The sequence below is a fragment of the Barbus barbus genome, assembly GCF_936440315.1.
Source record: "Barbus barbus genome assembly, chromosome: 21".
NCBI classification, from domain to species: domain Eukaryota; kingdom Metazoa; phylum Chordata; class Actinopteri; order Cypriniformes; family Cyprinidae; genus Barbus; species Barbus barbus.
The window spans coordinates 26,206,259-26,224,305 of record NC_136749.1 but is presented as its reverse complement, the minus strand read 5'-3'; the positions used below and the strand labels follow the sequence as shown (position 1 = coordinate 26,224,305).

General features: G+C 34.6%; 2 protein-coding genes across 6 annotated transcripts in view; one reads left to right on the top strand and one right to left on the bottom strand.

Annotated features, from left to right (window-relative positions):
- The window catches only part of rgl2 (ral guanine nucleotide dissociation stimulator-like 2), a 23,847-nt gene extending 11,781 nt beyond the window's left edge, over positions 1-12,066 (top strand). For 4 of the 5 annotated variants that reach the window (XM_079445055.1, XM_079445054.1, XM_079445057.1 and 1 more), the window contains 13 exons: positions 715-824; positions 999-1,214; positions 1,295-1,398; positions 2,139-2,223; positions 2,825-2,881; positions 3,625-3,711; positions 3,934-3,966; positions 4,051-4,172; positions 4,261-4,350; positions 5,071-5,164; positions 6,265-6,477; positions 6,696-6,810; positions 7,217-7,805. In XM_079445055.1, coding sequence (XP_079301181.1) covers positions 715-824; positions 999-1,214; positions 1,295-1,398; positions 2,139-2,223; positions 2,825-2,881; positions 3,625-3,711; positions 3,934-3,966; positions 4,051-4,172; positions 4,261-4,350; positions 5,071-5,164; positions 6,265-6,477; positions 6,696-6,810; positions 7,217-7,371 — 1,481 coding nt within the window. In that variant the 3' untranslated portion in view covers positions 7,372-7,805. Of the gene's footprint in view, positions 1-714; positions 825-998; positions 1,215-1,294; positions 1,399-2,138; positions 2,224-2,824; positions 2,882-3,624; positions 3,712-3,933; positions 3,967-4,050; positions 4,173-4,260; positions 4,351-5,070; positions 5,165-6,264; positions 6,478-6,695; positions 6,811-7,216; positions 7,806-11,567 lie in introns of those variants that run through there. The other variant, XM_079445056.1, reaches the window with a different exon arrangement.
- Positions 11,216-17,981, bottom strand: dnase2 (deoxyribonuclease II, lysosomal). Its single transcript, XM_079445062.1, has 7 exons — positions 17,871-17,981; positions 17,497-17,605; positions 16,974-17,133; positions 16,417-16,510; positions 16,149-16,313; positions 12,701-12,913; positions 11,216-11,961 (listed from the first exon to the last, which is right to left on the bottom strand). Exons 2-7 carry the CDS (start codon positions 17,586-17,588, stop codon positions 11,564-11,566), a joined length of 1,122 nt encoding a protein of 373 aa, XP_079301188.1. The 5' UTR covers positions 17,589-17,605; positions 17,871-17,981; the 3' UTR covers positions 11,216-11,563.
- Positions 17,982-18,047: the final 66 nt, after the last annotated feature.

Genomic DNA, 18,047 nt, shown 5'->3' with positions numbered 1-18,047 from the left:
CACCCTCAGATTTCAGATTTTCAAATAGTTGTCTCTCGACCAAATATTATATTACAATATTACAAATATTATATATACACGAGTATCTCGGTCCTATCCTAACAAACCATATATCAATGGAGAGCTTATTTATTCAGCTTCCAGATTATGTATAAATCTCAGTTTCAAAAACTTGACACTTATGACTGGTTTTGTGGTCCAGGGTCACAAATATTATTGCAATTTAAAATAACAGCTCTCTTGTTTTAATGTATATTCAAATGTAATTTATTCCTGTGATGCAAATAATTTTCAGCATCATTATTCCAGTCTTCAGTGTCACATGATCCTTCAGAAATCCTTCTAATATGCTGATTTGCTGCTCAGGAAACATGTTGAAAACAGTTGTGCTGAATAATATTTTTGTGATAACAGTGATATATTATTTTCAGGATGCTTTGATAAACAGAAGGTTCAAATAAACTGCATTTATTTGAAATATAAATCTTTTGTAACAATGTAAATTCTTTACTGTAACTTTTGATCAATTTAATGAATTTTTGCTGAATAAAAGTATTATTTTCTTTAACAAATCCTACTGACCCCACAATTGTTTTTATTTAAAAACACATTTACCTCATAGCAAGTATTAATTGTAAATTCTGGTTCCAGGTTAGATAGACGTAGCAGCATATATTGTCCATTTTTCCATATTGATGTATTGATCTCCTACAGATCCTACCAAAGGCGTGATATCTCCTCCTGATCCCTCGGAGTTTGATGCCATCAGCATCCTGGGGTTTCCATCCAGTGTGATCGCAGAGCAGCTGACCAGGATTGAGACTGTGAGTTTGATCATACCGCTCACAAATGCCACCTTTACATCTGCAGAAAACACCAGAGATTAGTTTGAAACTAAAAGTAAAATGAGTTACAGTTTACCTCACTCTCTAAAGTCTGTGAACATCTCGGACCTGTTGGTAACATCCTTAAATTAATTGCTTTTCTTTTGCCTTAAGGATCTGTTTCTGAAGCTGGTGCCCTATCACTGTCTGGGGTGTCTGTGGTCTCAGAGAGATAAGAAGGGCCAGGAAGGAGCGTGCTGGTCGGTCAGAGCTACTATCAAGCAGTTTAATCGCTTAGCAAACGCCGTCACAGCCTCGTGCTTGAGGAACACGGGTCTGAAGAGCCAACAGAGGGCCAGACTGCTGGAGAAATGGATCAGCGTCGCAGAGGTCAGAGCAGTTTCACTGTAAATAATGTCATCCTTCAGGATAAAGGGCTCACGTGAGCGTGTGGTTTGTTTCCCAACCAGTCCTGCAGAAGCAGGAAGAACTTCTCCTCACTGTACGCCATTCTGTCAACGCTGCAGAGCAACCCCATCCACAGACTGAGAAAGACCTGGCAGGAGACAGACAGGTCTGGATTTACTCAGAAACCTACTTGTCGATGCGTTTAAGGAATATCATTAAGTAATATTTATTTGTGGTGCAGTACAACTTCCTCTACCGATTTTCCTCCAATATAATGAAAAATATTTTCATATGTTTTAAATATATTTAAAAAATATATAAAAATGGGTTAAAATATATTGCTTATATATATATAATAAATTAATGCTAAATATACATACAGATAAATATACATCTTTATTTAAATTATTTAATTTATTATTGTTCTTATATTTATAAAGTAGTATATTAATTATAGATACAGATATACTTTATATATATAAATATATATTTGTTTTATATATTTAAAAAAATAAGACTAATATAATATGAGTATCACATAAGATTTGTCTTATATACATTTATACAGAAATAATATATATATATATATTTAGTGCCCTCCATAAGTATTGGAACAGTAAAGACAAAATTGCTCTGTTGGCTGTGGAGTCAAGACATTTGCAAATATGATTAAAAGATGAATATGAGACAAAACTACAGAATGACACATTTTATTATTAGCCGTTTAAACACATACATGTTTTACCAAATAAAAAGAACAGCACTTTTAGAGTTCATGAAACTCTAAAAGTGCTGAACTTCGTAGCTGGTAAAACATGTATGTGTTGAATCACCCAATAATAAAATGTGACATCATTTTTCACGGCAGTTTAGTATAACCTAAAGTCCTTTCCTCTACTCCGACAGAGAAGCTGTGAGGAGATACGAGGAACTTTCTGACATCTTCTCAGAGAAAGACAACTACTCCCAGAGCCGCGAGCTACTCAAAGAGGTCAGTCACACTACGATACAAAGCAGCCAATTCACACAGGCCTTCTCTAATGTTATTAGAGAGCATGGCAATGCTTTGATGGGAAAATATCAGCCCAATCGATGTTCTCTGACTCTCTGTGTAAAATTCTCATTGGATGTGCTTCATCACTGTAGAGCACTGCATTATCAGCACGGCCTAAAGGGAGAAACTAATGACATGAAGAGAATGAGTAATATCAGATTCAGTCATGCAAAAACAGCCTTTCACTGTAAACCTGTGGTGTAATTCATTATCTATTGCTGTTCTTTAAGGAACAGTTCACCCAAAAATGAAAACTCTGTCATTATTTACTCATCCTCTTGTCATTATGCTGTTATTTTTTCAGTGGAACACAAAGGGAGAAATTAAGCTTTAGTGATCATAGTGACCACTATTGTGAAGGTCCAAAAATCATAATACAAAAACTCTAAAGCTCTCCACTGAAGCTCTGAAATCACATTCAGATTCCACAACGACAGATTTAAATGCATCATACAGAGACATTGCAAACACGGGAACTGAACAATTTTCCTTCGAGTTGATTCAAGTTTTCTGTAATAAAATCTCTTTAATTTTACAGGGGATTTCCAAATTTTCAAACCTTGACACTAAAATCAACAACAGGAGATTCACAGGGGTAAGCATCCTTAAATAAATATACATTAAATATATTATAACATATTATATATTAAAATATAAATATTATTATAAATAAATAATGATAATATATACTACTGTTTAAACGTTTGGGATCAGTACGATTTGTAATGTTTTTTTAAAGAAATCTCTTATGCTCATCAGTAAAACAGTCATATTGTGGAAAAGTTACAATTTAAAATTTACTACCAATTTTTTCATCAATTTAACATATCCTTTCTGAATAAAAGTATTTATTTTTTATTTAGATTTTGATTAGAAAAAAGATCAAAAGACTAACCCTAAACTTTTGAACAGGAGTGTATATTGTTACAAAAGATTATTTTTTGAACAAATGCTGTTCTTTTTAACTTTTTATTCATCAAAGAATTCTGAAAAAAGTATCACGGGTTCCAAAAAAAATATAAAGTAGCAAAAACTGTTCCCAGCGTAATGTAAATCAGCATATTTGAATGATTTCCGAAGGATCATGTGACGCTGAAGACTGGTGTAATGATGTTGAAAATTCAGCTTTGAATTACATTTTAAAATATATTTTAAAAGAAAACAGCTAATTTAAATTGCAATAATAATAACATTTTCTGACTTCTTTCAAAATCATTAAATAATCTTCCCCCAAACTTGGTAGTATGTGTGTGTATATAAAAAAAATATGCATATATTTATGGTGTGATGTAGTGTTTATAATCTTGGATGCATCTGAAAGCTGTTTTTCTTTTGTAGTCGTGCGCTCAGGGCACTGTGCCGTACCTGGGCATCTTCCTCAGAGATCTCACCATGCTGGACACTGCAGTCAAAGACCGATTAGAGGTGATGTTCAGTTCACAGCCCACCATGAAACATGATAACAGAACTAATAAAAGGGGCAATAGACAGTATCAGCACATTCAGCTGTGAAGTATAAAAATAGCAGTGGTTTCACAATGTTTGTCAAAGCTCATCTGACAGAATCAAGATGTGTCAGAACAAGACTCTAAGTCAGCGTTGCAATGGCAGGGTGTAATGTAAACCAAAATCTAATGTCTCTTACAGAATGGCTTCATCAACTTCGATAAAAGACGACGGGTGAGTTTATGGTGATTATATACTTGATTGTCATTCTTTTAAGTTGTTTAAAAATATATTAACATCACATCCTCTTGATTTCAGGAGTTTGAAGTCATCGCTCAAATTCGCCTCCTTCAGTCCTCATGTAGAAACAGCATTTTCAGAACGGATGAGATGTTTGTTCACTGGTATCACAGCGTACCTACTCTGCGTGAAGAGGAAAGGTCAGTGATGTTTCTGTTACTCTATTCTGATCATCTCAGATACACACTGATTAACTATATAATAAGATGTCCATGTGTTTTTTAATAGCTACAAGCTGTCCAATCAGATTGAAGCACCGGGCGAGCCGAGTCCTGGCCGTGGCCTGAACCCTACAGTGATCATCACACAGTGTCCAGAGTAAGAACATCACTGTCCTACATCAACAACCACACAGCATTTCTTACTGTAGAGTCCAAAATTAGATTGCAAATCAACACGAATCAAAATAGTAACCCATTAATTTCCTATGAGGACAGCAAACCTGTCCATGTTAGTGTCCAAGAGTTTTAACAAGAGACAGATGAAGTTGCACCAAAATACAGTAGAGTTTGGCTGGACGCACAGACATTGCCGAAGAAATGGGAATAATTGCATGTGCTAAACACGATTACGTTATTATTTTTTTGCATTCGGCATTGTTTTTTCTCTGCTGAACAGATTTGCAACACATTTTTGGGTCACGACCCACCAGCTTAGAAACACTACTATATAGTATAAAATATATAGCTCTTATTTTGTGTCCTGGGCTCAATTTTTCAACTATTCAAATAACAATCTTCCTGTTGGCTATGCTGAGGATCAGACTCAGTCCTTGACATGCACACACAGATGTTTCTTTCATGAGCTCTTAAGCGCCGTAATGCTGCTTGAGCTGAATCAAATTAAGTTTTAAAGCAGGACAAAGACACACTTATCATCTGCCGTTAGCATCTGACTTCAAAGCTACTGCTGCTGCTGGTTTGGAGTTTTATATTTATACTCTAGGTTACAGTCTATTCAGAAAGAATCAATGTCATAAGCAGCACATGGCAAAGAGCCTTCAGTTTGTGACAAGATTGCTCTGTTCTCCCGTTACAGTGCACTCTCAGCCATGGCAAATACGACAGTGGATGCTGATGGGATATTTGACTTCCCGTCTCCTGTCAATCACCTGCTCTCCAGGCTTTACAAGGTAAGGGCGAATAAAGAGCGTCATTTTGATTACATTGCAGTAATGGGTCTTTAAAAGCCCGGCTGTTATCAGCAACTTTGAGAGATTTATTATTTGAGAGCTCACTGAGGATCTTTATAGCATTTAAAGTTGCTTTTTTTACATTGAACCTTGCCACACTTTTATTATGTGACATTTTTTCTTGCATGAAAATTCACACTACCAGATAAAAGTGTTTATACATTGGACTGAATTTATGTTACTCATGATCCAAAAACATTTTCATCTGAAGGCCTGTGCTTAAATGCTTGAAAGTAGTTAAAGATAATGATATCGACTACTTATGATTTATTATAAACAATTTGTTTTTTAAATCTTGTTTTAAAAGGATGAACATACTTCGTTATTTCATAGATTTTATAACTTTACTATTATTCTAAAACATAGATATTTAATACTAATCACAATAATATTAATTAATTAAATAATAATACATTTATTATTAATTACGATTGTACACTGTACAAAATAAAACACTATTAGAGCATGTCTTACAGAAAAATTGATCTTTCTACTTAAAATTTTAAGTTTATTCAGTGTGTAACTTGCTGTTTCTTAGTAAATACTTATGATATTTACGAGCAATTTCAGAGTGAACATTGTTATAAATGAAATTTTTGGTGTAGGATGCGCCTAAAAACAATTTTCACTCAGAAATTGTTTGTGAATTTCACAAATAATAACAAAGAAATTGCAAGTAAAATTTATTGAAATTATATATATTTTTTTGTAAATAATCCAATAATCTTTTATTAATCGTTTTATTCACAACTTTGAAAAATCAGGTGTCCATCTTTTGACACCTAAAAATAAATAGTCTTATAAAAATAAATAGTTATCTTTTACTCACCTTCATATTGCTCCAAACCTGAATGTCTTTCTTTCTTATGTGGGATATGAAAGTGGACATTTAGCAGAATGTCTGAGCTTTAAGAATTTGTGTGAGCAAACAAGAGATTTAAGGGCAAAACAGAACAAAATAACCCACATAAAGATGATATACTTTTTTATTTTTTGTTGAACTATTCCTAAGAGTATTGTCATAATTACCTCTATTTCAGCATGTGAAATCCCCATCCGTTTCCTGTCTGGATGTTGATTCATCACCGCCGCCCAACAATGCCACGCCCTCTTTTACAGCTGTCAAATCACATCGCCGGTCTGTCTCCTGCGGCAACAACCCCACCAATAACAAACCAGAGGCGGGGCCTGATATGAGAATCGTCAGGATACGGATGGATTTACATGACGGCAACTTATACAGAAGCATTCTGGTCGGTAGTCTAGAAAACACACATACAAGAAATTTTCAAATGAAAGTAAAAAAAAAACACAGTGTGCTCACACTTTTGGGACTTTGAAACCCCTGTATTTCACAGCACCAGTCCAGTGTTACATCAGACAATCTTTGGCATTTCATGTCAGCTCCTGTTTAATATGAATGAAGTTGCTCTTTGTTCTAATATATACTTTCTTTTCTGTGCTGTTTCAGGTCACCAGTAATGATAAAACACCCACTGTAATCAGTTCTGCATTGGAGAAGCACAACCAGAATCCTAAAGAAGCCTCCAAATACGAGCTGATCCAACTGCTGGCGGAGGGGAAAGGTGATGTCACATTTTTCATGTCATAATGTCCTGTATGTTTTTTGAAAACACATCATAAAATGTGAAAAACATTACTCTGGGCATACTGATGGGACATAGTGACATTATGGACATTATTTGAACTTTCTATTCATGGACAATGATAATAAATGAGCAGTAAATCGGCATATTAGAACGATTTCTGAAGGATCATGTGATATTAAGACTGGAGTAATGGTGCTGAATATTCAGCTTTGTATCAGAAGAATAAATAACATTTTTAAATATATTCAAATAGACGAGTTATTTTACTGTAAATGTTTTATTCAAAATAAGTGTAGCCTTGTGAGCATAAGAGACTTCATTCCAGAAAAAATCTTACTGACCCCAAACTTTTGAACATCTCTTTGAATCTCTCTCTCCACAGAGTTAATAATACCTCCCACAGGAAACGTCTTCTATGCCATGTCTTCAGCTAGCGTCGACTTCCTGTTAAGGAGAAGAGGAGGAGATACACCAACCAGCGCAACCTTTCCACGAATCAAAGCCCAGGGCAGAAGACTAGTCCGGGCACTATTTTAATACAAAACAGGATATTCTTGTCCAAGTACGTTCAAAAGAAAAGACAGAAAATATTTCATTCAGAGCTCTTTGTGTAGAATTGACTCAAATAAGTCATTTTCATAAGTCCTAATATTAGTCATTTGAGTGAAAGCTTGGCTGAAATGGCTCTAAGATGTTAGTTACTGCTAAACGTAACACTATTTTTGCATTTCATAAACCCAAAATGAATTTCAAGACAGAATCACGTACCTTTTGCTGATGCCAGCATTTCCAATACTTCCCCCGTCTACCTCTAAATCTAGCAGGCCATTGGTTACAGAATATTCTGCGTTATTAATGAACATCAAACGGAGATAGAGCAGCTAAAAGATCCCAGCATAATAAAATAAATACTTACAGAAGGTACTTACACCTGTCTAACATTTCAAAACACTGAGCTGTTCTGCGTGGGCAAAAAGCTACTGAAAAACACCCACCTACCTGAAGAAGAGTCGCAAAACCACTGCCGCTCTCCAATGTCTTCACCAAGTATGCAAACTAATAGTTGCTTTCTGTGTGCTTTCTCTTTAAATATTTATACTGAATCCATTATGGTTATGGTAATATTGAGACTCTGTTCCAAAACCTGGTAGAAAGTTTGATCCTCAAAAGATAACTCTAAATTGGCAGCAACTCTTAGGCTGCACATGGGAGACTTTACAATTGATTTCAATACAGTATGGTGTTTGTTTCTAAGCTAACAGCACAATAATATACTAAGAATAATAATACATTACTTTCAAAAAGTTTGGGGCCAGTAAGATTTTTCAAAGAAATTAATACTTTTATTCTGCAAGGTTATTACAGTTAACTAAAATTAAAACCATAAAAATTGTTACTTAAACATTAACTGAAAAAAAATTATAATAAATTATATATATATATATATATATATATATATATATATATATATATATATACATATACATACATGTATATATCTTGTTATTTCAGGTAACATTTCTCATTTGAATAAATTAATAAAAATTGTATAGACATGTATTAAAATAAATATAAAATAAAAACTGATTCAAAATATTCATAAAAACAATCATTGTATCTCAATGATACTAAAATACCATGGCCATTTAGCAATAATGCTTTAAATTGATCAAAAGATTGATTTATTTCAATTTTTTACTTATTTATACATTCTATTCTTTAAAGAAGAAAAAGTATCATGGATTCCACAAAAATATTCAACATTAATAATAATAATAATATTTTAATAATAATCAGCATATTATAAGTGATTTCTGAAGGATCATGTGACTCTGAAGACTGGAGTAATGATGCTGAAAATTCAGTATTGCCATCACATGAATAAATGAAATGTTGAAATATAAAAATATATAACATACATTGTGAATTGTAAAATTATTTCACAATATTACTGTTTTTACTGTATTTTTGATCAAATAAATGCAGCGTAGGTGAGCATAAGAGACTTTTCAAAACATCAAAAAAAAAATCTTACAGACTCTAAACTTTTGAATGGTAATGTATGTACAGTAGCAGAAAAATAGTAGGTAATATAGTAAATTTTATTTGTATTTACATATTTTTTAATTTAATAAATTCCAGTATTGAATGAAATGTATTTGTGATCGTTTCCACGTTTTGGGTGTGCCTTCTTCACCAAGGATACATGCATAAAAATAGGCCAAAAGAAAGTGATCATAATCATGCAGCCTATATTTGGAACAGGCTTTGAGTGTGTAGCACTTACAATGCCTCGAAGTGCTGTCTATGTAGGCAGCTGACTAGGTTTTGGGACAGAGCCAACAGTGTGTAGAACTGAAGGTCTCCGGTTCTGGCTGCTCTCCGATACCAAATCAACTCCTTTAAAAAATGCAACAAAGCTGTGCCTGTGACATTATTTTTGTACTGTTAAAAGCATAACGCTACGATCATCAAAAATAGAAAACAACACAGTTGTTCTTTCCTAATGAACCTTGCGCTCTTTCTCGTATGCTGTTGACGTCTCTGTGGGAACTGAGGCATGTGAGAGCTCACAGCAAGGGAGAGGGGTCTGTTTCATCTCAGTCTTCGGTTATGTTCGGAATAGGATACTATCGTACTGCACTTAAATCAAATCACTTTTATTGTCACATCACCACAGCACGTGTGCCTTCGTGAGTGAACTTAGAGTATGCAATGGTCTGTATACTTATTACAATGTGCAGTATACAAAAGAGTTTTTATTTTTCTAAGATAATAACTGGATGTCACATGCAATGTGATGAGATCATGTGACAGCAAATGTAGCATACTACAGTTTGAGATCTTGGAAAAATGACAACCGTTTCAATTACCCTTTAAAGAAAACAGTGGAAAGTATACATTGAGTAAGCTAGTATTCCATTCCGATCATAGTCTTTGTTTTTGGTCACTTGTTTGTTAAGTGCCTTATTATCAGGTGCTCGTGTGTGATTGTTCTGGTGTGTTGCGCAGTGAAAAGCATGTTGCAGCTTCAGTCCTGCACCGTCAGATCTGTATTCTGACAACTTTATGCACTACATACCTCCTATTCTTGTAATAAACTTTAATTTTGGTACAACTGACAGATTTCAGACCTGATTCATGCTTTTGAGATTTCATTACATTTACCTGTGAAAATCAATTACTGCATAAACTAGGCATCACTTGTGGTTTAAAATAATGTTGTAGAAGAGAGCTTTACAAGGCTCCTGTGATGATGGTGTTCTTAGAGTTGTGGCTGGCAGGTTTATTAGTGCCCTGCTTATTTGTTTATGCTCTGCAGTAAATTATTTATTTTAATTAATTCATTTTACAATTATTACTCTGTAAAAATGATTATTTTTTGATTATTCTAATCAACCTGTAAAAACGTTGTAAAATTATTGGGGTATATTTTACAAGAAAGTACTATTTTAGCTTTTTTACATCAAAAATTCACATTTAATTAAGTGTTGTGTTACTTGCTGCTTTGTTTTTTTTCCTATTTTATATATATATATATATATATATATATATATATATATATATATATATATATATATATATATATATATATATATATATATATAAAACGGTGGCCGAAAACACATGCAAATAGAAAAAGCACCAGCAAATCAAGAAAACATCTTCATCAGTTTGACAACAGATGCTGCAAATGCTCACAACACAAACAAATAAAGAATTTTATTTGCAGTGCGTTTCTTTATTTGGTTGTGTTGAGAGCATTTGCATTGCGTGTGTTGTCAAATTGATGAAGTTGTTTTCTTAATTTTCAGGTGTTTTTTTCTATTTGCAGCTCTCTCGGCCACCGTAATATATATATATATATATATATATATATATATATATATATATATATATATATATATATATATATATATATATATATATATTATATATATATATTTTTATTATTTTTTTATTATTAAAAAAATATTTATATTATATAAATGTGTGTATATATATATTATATACACATACACAGTACATATAGGAATTGTATAGATATTTCACACAATTTTTTACTGTATTTTTGATCGAAAACTGGTAGTGTATACTGTACATATTACTATTATTATTAATTAATATTAACATTAATATTATAGATTATTATAATATATATTCAGCATATTTTAGCCCTGAATTTGTGCAAAGCTAAAGCAGAGAAAATGTAATTATAGACACATGAAGTGCTTTAATTAATGTTTTCCTCAATGTAACACAGCAACAAAAGCTGAAGGATTAAAAACATCCCTACCATACACATCCCAGCCTAATTCCCATAATGCACTTCTGGCTTCTTGAGGTTCTAGGTAATGTGTGTAATAATGCTGCAGAAATTACACACCACCTTCTAACACCCTTTATTTGTTAAAATAAAAAAATGATGTAATCATAGCAAGATAAAATATTTATATATACACATTTAAAAAGGTTGTACTGTATTAAAATCAAATTTATAGCCCGTTTTCCTGAAGTTATACATGAAACGATTTTAAGATATCAATCATAAATGTAGTCTTGTTGCATTTGCATTTAAATGAATTACCTCACATATTATTCCCCTAAAATTTCTACATATATTTATAAAAAAGCACTTGACCTAATAATCATACCTGTTTGACACCTACACAGGCAGTCCTTTTGCATGACCCTGATTTTGTTGTTGTTTCTGTTGTGTCCCGCTTCATCAGCGATACCGTGCGGATTTGTCGCAAGCCTGCACTTCTCCACCGCAGGTCTCACACTGCAGGGCGGCCGAGCGATAGGCCTTCCACACCGCAGCATCCTGACGGCACACCGTACCCCCACCTCTCTTCTCCTCTGCCTCGTCGCGGTTGATATCTCCAACACAGACCCAGCCGCCAGACGTCCCACTTTCAGCGCTGCTGCCGCCGACACTGACGGCCCACTTCGAGTGGTCCTCTGTAGCCTTGAATTTGATGCTCTGGCTTGGGGAAATGAGATCTATGTTGAGGACTTTCCAGCTTGGAGAGCAGTCAGAGTGCAGGATTCCCGTGGAGCGATGCCAGAACTGAACCAGCAGGTCGGACTGAAGCGTAGGTGCAACCCAGGAGTGATACAGGTCTGATTATGAATGAAACAGTGAAAAATTTTTTTTATAAAATGCATACACTGTAAAAAAATATATTTTTCAAATAAAACAGAGACTGTTGGAGTATGTTTTATCAGAAAATACTACTGTATTTCAGTTTTTCAAAATTTCACATCTACTTCAATGTTACCTGCAGTTTCTTTGTAATTATTTTTTTAAATCTACTAGCAATTCTGATTGAAAACAGTTTTCAGTAAATACTACATAAATGTTTTTTGTCAGTATAGTTGACATAAAGCTGTATGTAGGGCCCTATGATTTGTGATGCAAAAAAACGCAGATAGAATTGGGGAATCCAGTCATAAAAATAGACATTTCATGATTTCAATTAATAATTAGACATGGTTTTTGACTCTTAAACTTAAACAGAATCTATAAAAATTGAAACTGAAAAAAAAAAAATGGAAAATGGAAAAACAAAGCAGATTTCATTGGGCCCCATGTGGGTATAAGTTGAACTTCTTTTAACTTGTCGTGTTTCATGGAACAAAATAACAGCAATGTGCATCACAACTGTCAATCTAGTACATATTTGCATAGAAAAGCGATTAAACAACAGTGCAAACGGATTAAAGAACCCATCCTCGCTATGACCAGAACATATTTGTTTAACAAAAAGAGCTAAATGTTTAAATCTTGATCGTTTAACACTTTGACTGGCTGGCATTACAGTGACACTATCACCATTACACTATTAAAATTGAGGCTTACCATTGGCAAATGATGCACCTTTTGCAAAGCTAATGAACTCTGTTCCAGCCAGTGAGAGGAGTGAGATACTGCGATTGGATGGCGAAGAGGAAGTGTTGTCCCATCTGCCCAGTGTGTGTTTACAGAGCTCAGCCATAGCAGGTACAGCAGCGGCCAATGAAGCAGGGATGCTGCAGTCGTATATGTGAGGCTGATTGATTTTCAACTGCTCACCTGTTAAACACAAATAAAATTCATGATAAGAACATTTAAGGGAAAAAAAAAAAAAAAAAAAAATATATATATATATATAGACAGACTAGATAGATAGATAGATAGATAGACAGATGGCTAGACAGACAGACAGACAGACAGACAGACAGACAGACAGACAGACAGACAGACAGACAGACAGACAGACAGACAGACAGACAGACAGACAGACAGACAGACAGACAGACAGACAGACAGACAGACAGACAGACAGACAGACAGACAGACAGACAGACAGACAGACAGATAGACAGACAGACAGACAGACAGACAGACAGACAGACAGACAGACAGACAGACAGACAGACAGACAGACAGACAGACAGATAGATAGATAGATAGATAGATAGATAGATAGATAGATAGATAGATAGATAGATAGATAGATAGATAGATAGATAGATAGATAGATGGCTAGACAGATGGCTAGACAGACAGACAGACAGACAGACAGATAGACAGATAGACAGATAGATAGATAGATAGATAGATAGATAGATAGATAGATAGATAGATAGATAGATAGATAGATAGATAGACAGATGGCTAGACAGACAGACAGACAGACAGATAGGTAGATAGATAGACAGATGGCTAGACAGACAGACATACAGACAGATAGATAGATAGACAGACAAGTGCACTTTACTGAGAAATAATTACATCAAATAAAAATACATTACACTGCCACAAAAGAAAGACACTCCATAATTATTGTTGTTAGAAATGTTCTTAAAATTATTATTATTGTTAATATTACTATTAATTTATATTTATATTATTTTCCCAAAATATGGAAATATATTACAGAGAAATAATTTACATTACACAAAATTATATTACATTACCATAAGAAAGACAAATGACAGTGGATATGAAATAAATACAACTAAATTAAACTACAATATAATAGTACCACTACTACTAATAATACTAATAAGTATTTTTTTATTATTGTTGTTGTTATTATAATAAATTACCTTATATGAAAATAGATTCCATTACCTTAAGACAAACCGCAGAAGACAATAACATAAAAATAAACAACAAAAACAACATCCACAACACCAACAATAATAACAATAGCATTCATTATTATTATTTTTGTTGTCTAACTGTGGGCTGGTTTGGGATCCAATACCTGTAATATTTTGTTCTTAATTGCCATATTACTCACTGTTTTACAGAATAAATAAGTTGCTTGAAACCATGTAAAGGGAGTTTAAGGCACTCTACTTCATGTCTGAAACATACAGCCTTGATTCGTACAAACTTTCCCAACCTTGTTCCTGAAGATACACCAAAAATGCACTTTTCTATGTCTCCCTCATCCGACCCATTCATTTCAGGCCTTAGTTTCTCCACTGAGCATAATCAGATGTGTTTGGTTAGGAATATTTCAAAATGTGTACTGCTGGTGTGTCTCCAGGAAGACGACAGAGAATCGCTAGCTTGATTTATTACCATTATCGGAAAGTCTGATAATACTGTGATTTACAAACACGAGACTAAATAGACCTAAAGAGGATCTCAGAGAGAAGTGTTGTCACTATGGTTACTGTGTCAGATGATTACTCTAACAGTCACTATGGCAACTGCATCCCATAAATGTTTTGTCTTTAGAAATTGCACATGAAAAGGTTAGGTGAGAAGCATTTCAAGCAGCATCTCCAACATCAGACTCACTTTAAAACAAGCATATGAAAATGTAAAACATGCATCGATCATATTAAACCTGTTCAGTTTAACACACCTGATTCATATAGTCACAAATTATAGCATAAGAGGATAGTCCACCCAAAAATAAAAATTTTGACAATTTACTCACCCTCTTGTCATTTCAAACCTGCATGACTTTCTTTCTTCCAAAGAACATAGAAGATATTTTGAAGAATGTCGGTAACCAAACATGGACAAAAAAATACAAGTCAATAGGAACCGAAACTGGTTACCAGTATCCTTCAAAATATCTTCTTTTATGTTCTGTTGAAGAAAGTCTTACAGGTCTTGAACACCATGAGGGTGAGTATTTCAATTAGGGATGCACCGAAATGAAAAATTCTTGGCCGAAACCGAAAACCGAAAAAGAGGAAACCAAGGCCGAAAACCGAAACACCGAAAGAAATTATTCCAATTATTAGTACCATTACATTTATGGCTATGACTGTGTACTAACTTTAATATTAATTTATGCAATTGCAATGCCTTGATTTTAGTAAAGTCTCAAAGAATAAATCAATTACAAATTATGCAAATATTTATTTAGCGCATTGCAACAACGCACAGTATAAAATAAAAATCCAACTAAAATGAGAACATGAACATGTCATCAAGAACATGAGCTGCTGCACTGAACAGTCTCTCGCTGTCAGTGCTTGTGCACGGAGCAGGCAACTTGTGTGCCATCTTTGCCAGGTCAGGTGATTATTTCTCCAGTAGGCAAGAGGGTTATCACTTCTGGGGATGGGAACTTCAGACAGATAACCATCTAGCTGTTGAGCGGTTGAGCTTGTCATCTGCCTGACATTTGCGAAAGATTTGAGAGAGTGTATTTAAATAGGGCCAGTGCATAAATAATTTTTTTTTATCAAATTAAAAAAATATCTAGCAGAAATATGGCTACAATCTTATAGCCACATATATAGTAGCCTAAGAACAGAATAGCCTACCTATTATTTGAGGCACTTTCTTGCAGGATTTCACTGACAACGAGGGTGCATGCCCCTCATCTGGTGCAGAGAGACGAATCTTTTTTTTTGCGCTCTGATCTCCTCCTCCTGCGCTGTGCGCTGCTCCGTGCGCTGCTCCGTCTCCGTCTCACGCGGGTTCTCCGCATCCATCGCGGCCTGGATCATTTCTCGTGCGCGCTGCTTTATTTCCGCATCAAAGTAATGGTCTTTATAACGCGGATCAAGTACCGTCGCGATGAAGTGCAGAGGATCCGAATAGATCTCAGTGAAACGTGTGCTGACAGACTCTAAGAGTGTACTTTTCATTGTTTTCGGCCGTATTGTTTCGGTGATAAAAGTCTTTCGGCCGAAAACCGAAAATGCACTTTTGGGCCATTTTCGGCCGAAAATTTTCGGTGGCCGAATATTCGGCACACCCCTAATTTCAATTTTGGGTTGGACTACACCTGTGCAAAAAAAGATCATTTTTAACCATCACTAATTCGTTACATGTATTGGAGTCGTACCTATGGTCTGAAAGCGCTCGAAAGGATATGTGACACAGATGAAGTTCTGCCCATTACTTATGCCAGAACCGGGGTATGAAAACTGTCCCTTTGATTTAGGAGGGGGGAAATGAGGCGTGCTGTGGACCAACCAGAAGCCCTGTTGTTTATCAAAGACAACAACTCCTGGAACAATAAAAAGAGTATACATTAACACTCCATCCTCCATAAATGTTTGTTTGTGTTCCATTAATATCATTTCAAGCAGTTAACTGCACTAAAACTGCACCTTTGGTGTGGCCACAAGACCTGGCTGCATCTCCAAAAAGATTCTGTTGTTGCGGTGGCTGATCATTATATAAAATGTATCCAACATCACCTCCCTGGAAGAAAGTTAAAGTTCAAAGCTTCTTCATGACTGTACGAGACATCAGATCAGAGGCCCTGATGATGAGCATGTAATCTAAAGCATGAGTTCCTCTTTTATTATGAAACATGCATGTGCACCTAAAGCTAAAATACACTTTTGAGTTTTAGTTTGAGCTTACTGCATAAGTGTAAACAGCAAAAACTTGTTTGGTATCTGATTTGTGCCACTTTTAAATGTGGCTCTAAATCTCAATAGATTTATAATTAAATGTAAATGCAAACTCAGTGTTTTTATACTTCTGCAAAACTGGAAAAATGTGCCGACTACAGAACAGTATAAGCTGAGTAAGCTTCTCTAAAATCAACAAGAAAATGACTAATAATGAAAGAAGAACTGAAGATGGTTTAAGCAAAACTGAACATTTCATTTTTTTTAAATTTAGATGCTTTATATTACGTAAAGAGAGTGACTTGTACCTCATATAAAGGCCCTACTGTTCGACCAACAGCACTTTGACTCTCATTAACCAAAGTCTTCCCATCTATCCATCCCTCACTCTCTACATCCATGAAAAGATACTTCAGCCCCTCCTGCAGAGCCTCATGATGAAGACGTGGAAGTTTGTACAAGTAAAACCTGTAAAGAGAGACAGAAAAGAGGGAAAGATTCACATTGATAACACTTTACATAGACAATATTTATTTTATGTGTTAACCTACACTGTGTAAAAAAATAAAATATCCAAGTTGTAAATAAAACAAAGATTACTGAAGTATGTTTTAGTAGTATACTGGACACTGCTTGACATGTCAACTACCCATCATAATCACAGAAAAGATACTGTAGCACTAGGACTTCAAACTATGGAATATGGTATCAAAAATACTGAATGAAACCTATATACATGAAAGTGTACAAAAATGAACTGCTGCCTCTTCAACTGTGATTCAATATGCTGAATGTTTTCTATCTTTAGACCATTTAAAAACATATACAAACCAGTCTACAGGTTTCCCCTGATCATCATAACACGAGGTGGAGGAAGAAGCTCCTGCTGATGCATGAAGGAGGAGCAGAACATGAAGCAACATGATGGAAGTCAAAGAACCTGAAACAGTACAACATTCATTTGTCTGTCAGGGTAAATAATGTACAAATACAATAACAATCCTTCTCACAATCACGTTTAAACGGTTACAAAACTGCACGTCAACAATGTGAATATTAACTCTGGTATTGTGGTTCATCGGCTCAATACTTTATAGTTTTAATGTACGTGTTATATTGCTTATAATAACAAACCGCATGACTGAACTACTAATAGAAAATAAATGATCATCGCTATAAAAATTTGACATAAATCTTAACTTCACCTCAGCGGAAGACAGACGTGATATTGAGAGTGAAAAAGTGGATCATGTCAGTAACTTCAATTCCTCATGTTGTCACATGTAGCAGGTCCATTAGTTTCACATGTAGCCAGAACAAGTGGATAGGATGGAATGTAGCTTTAATCGTGAAGGGAGGGGACTAATGACTGAGCATTTGTT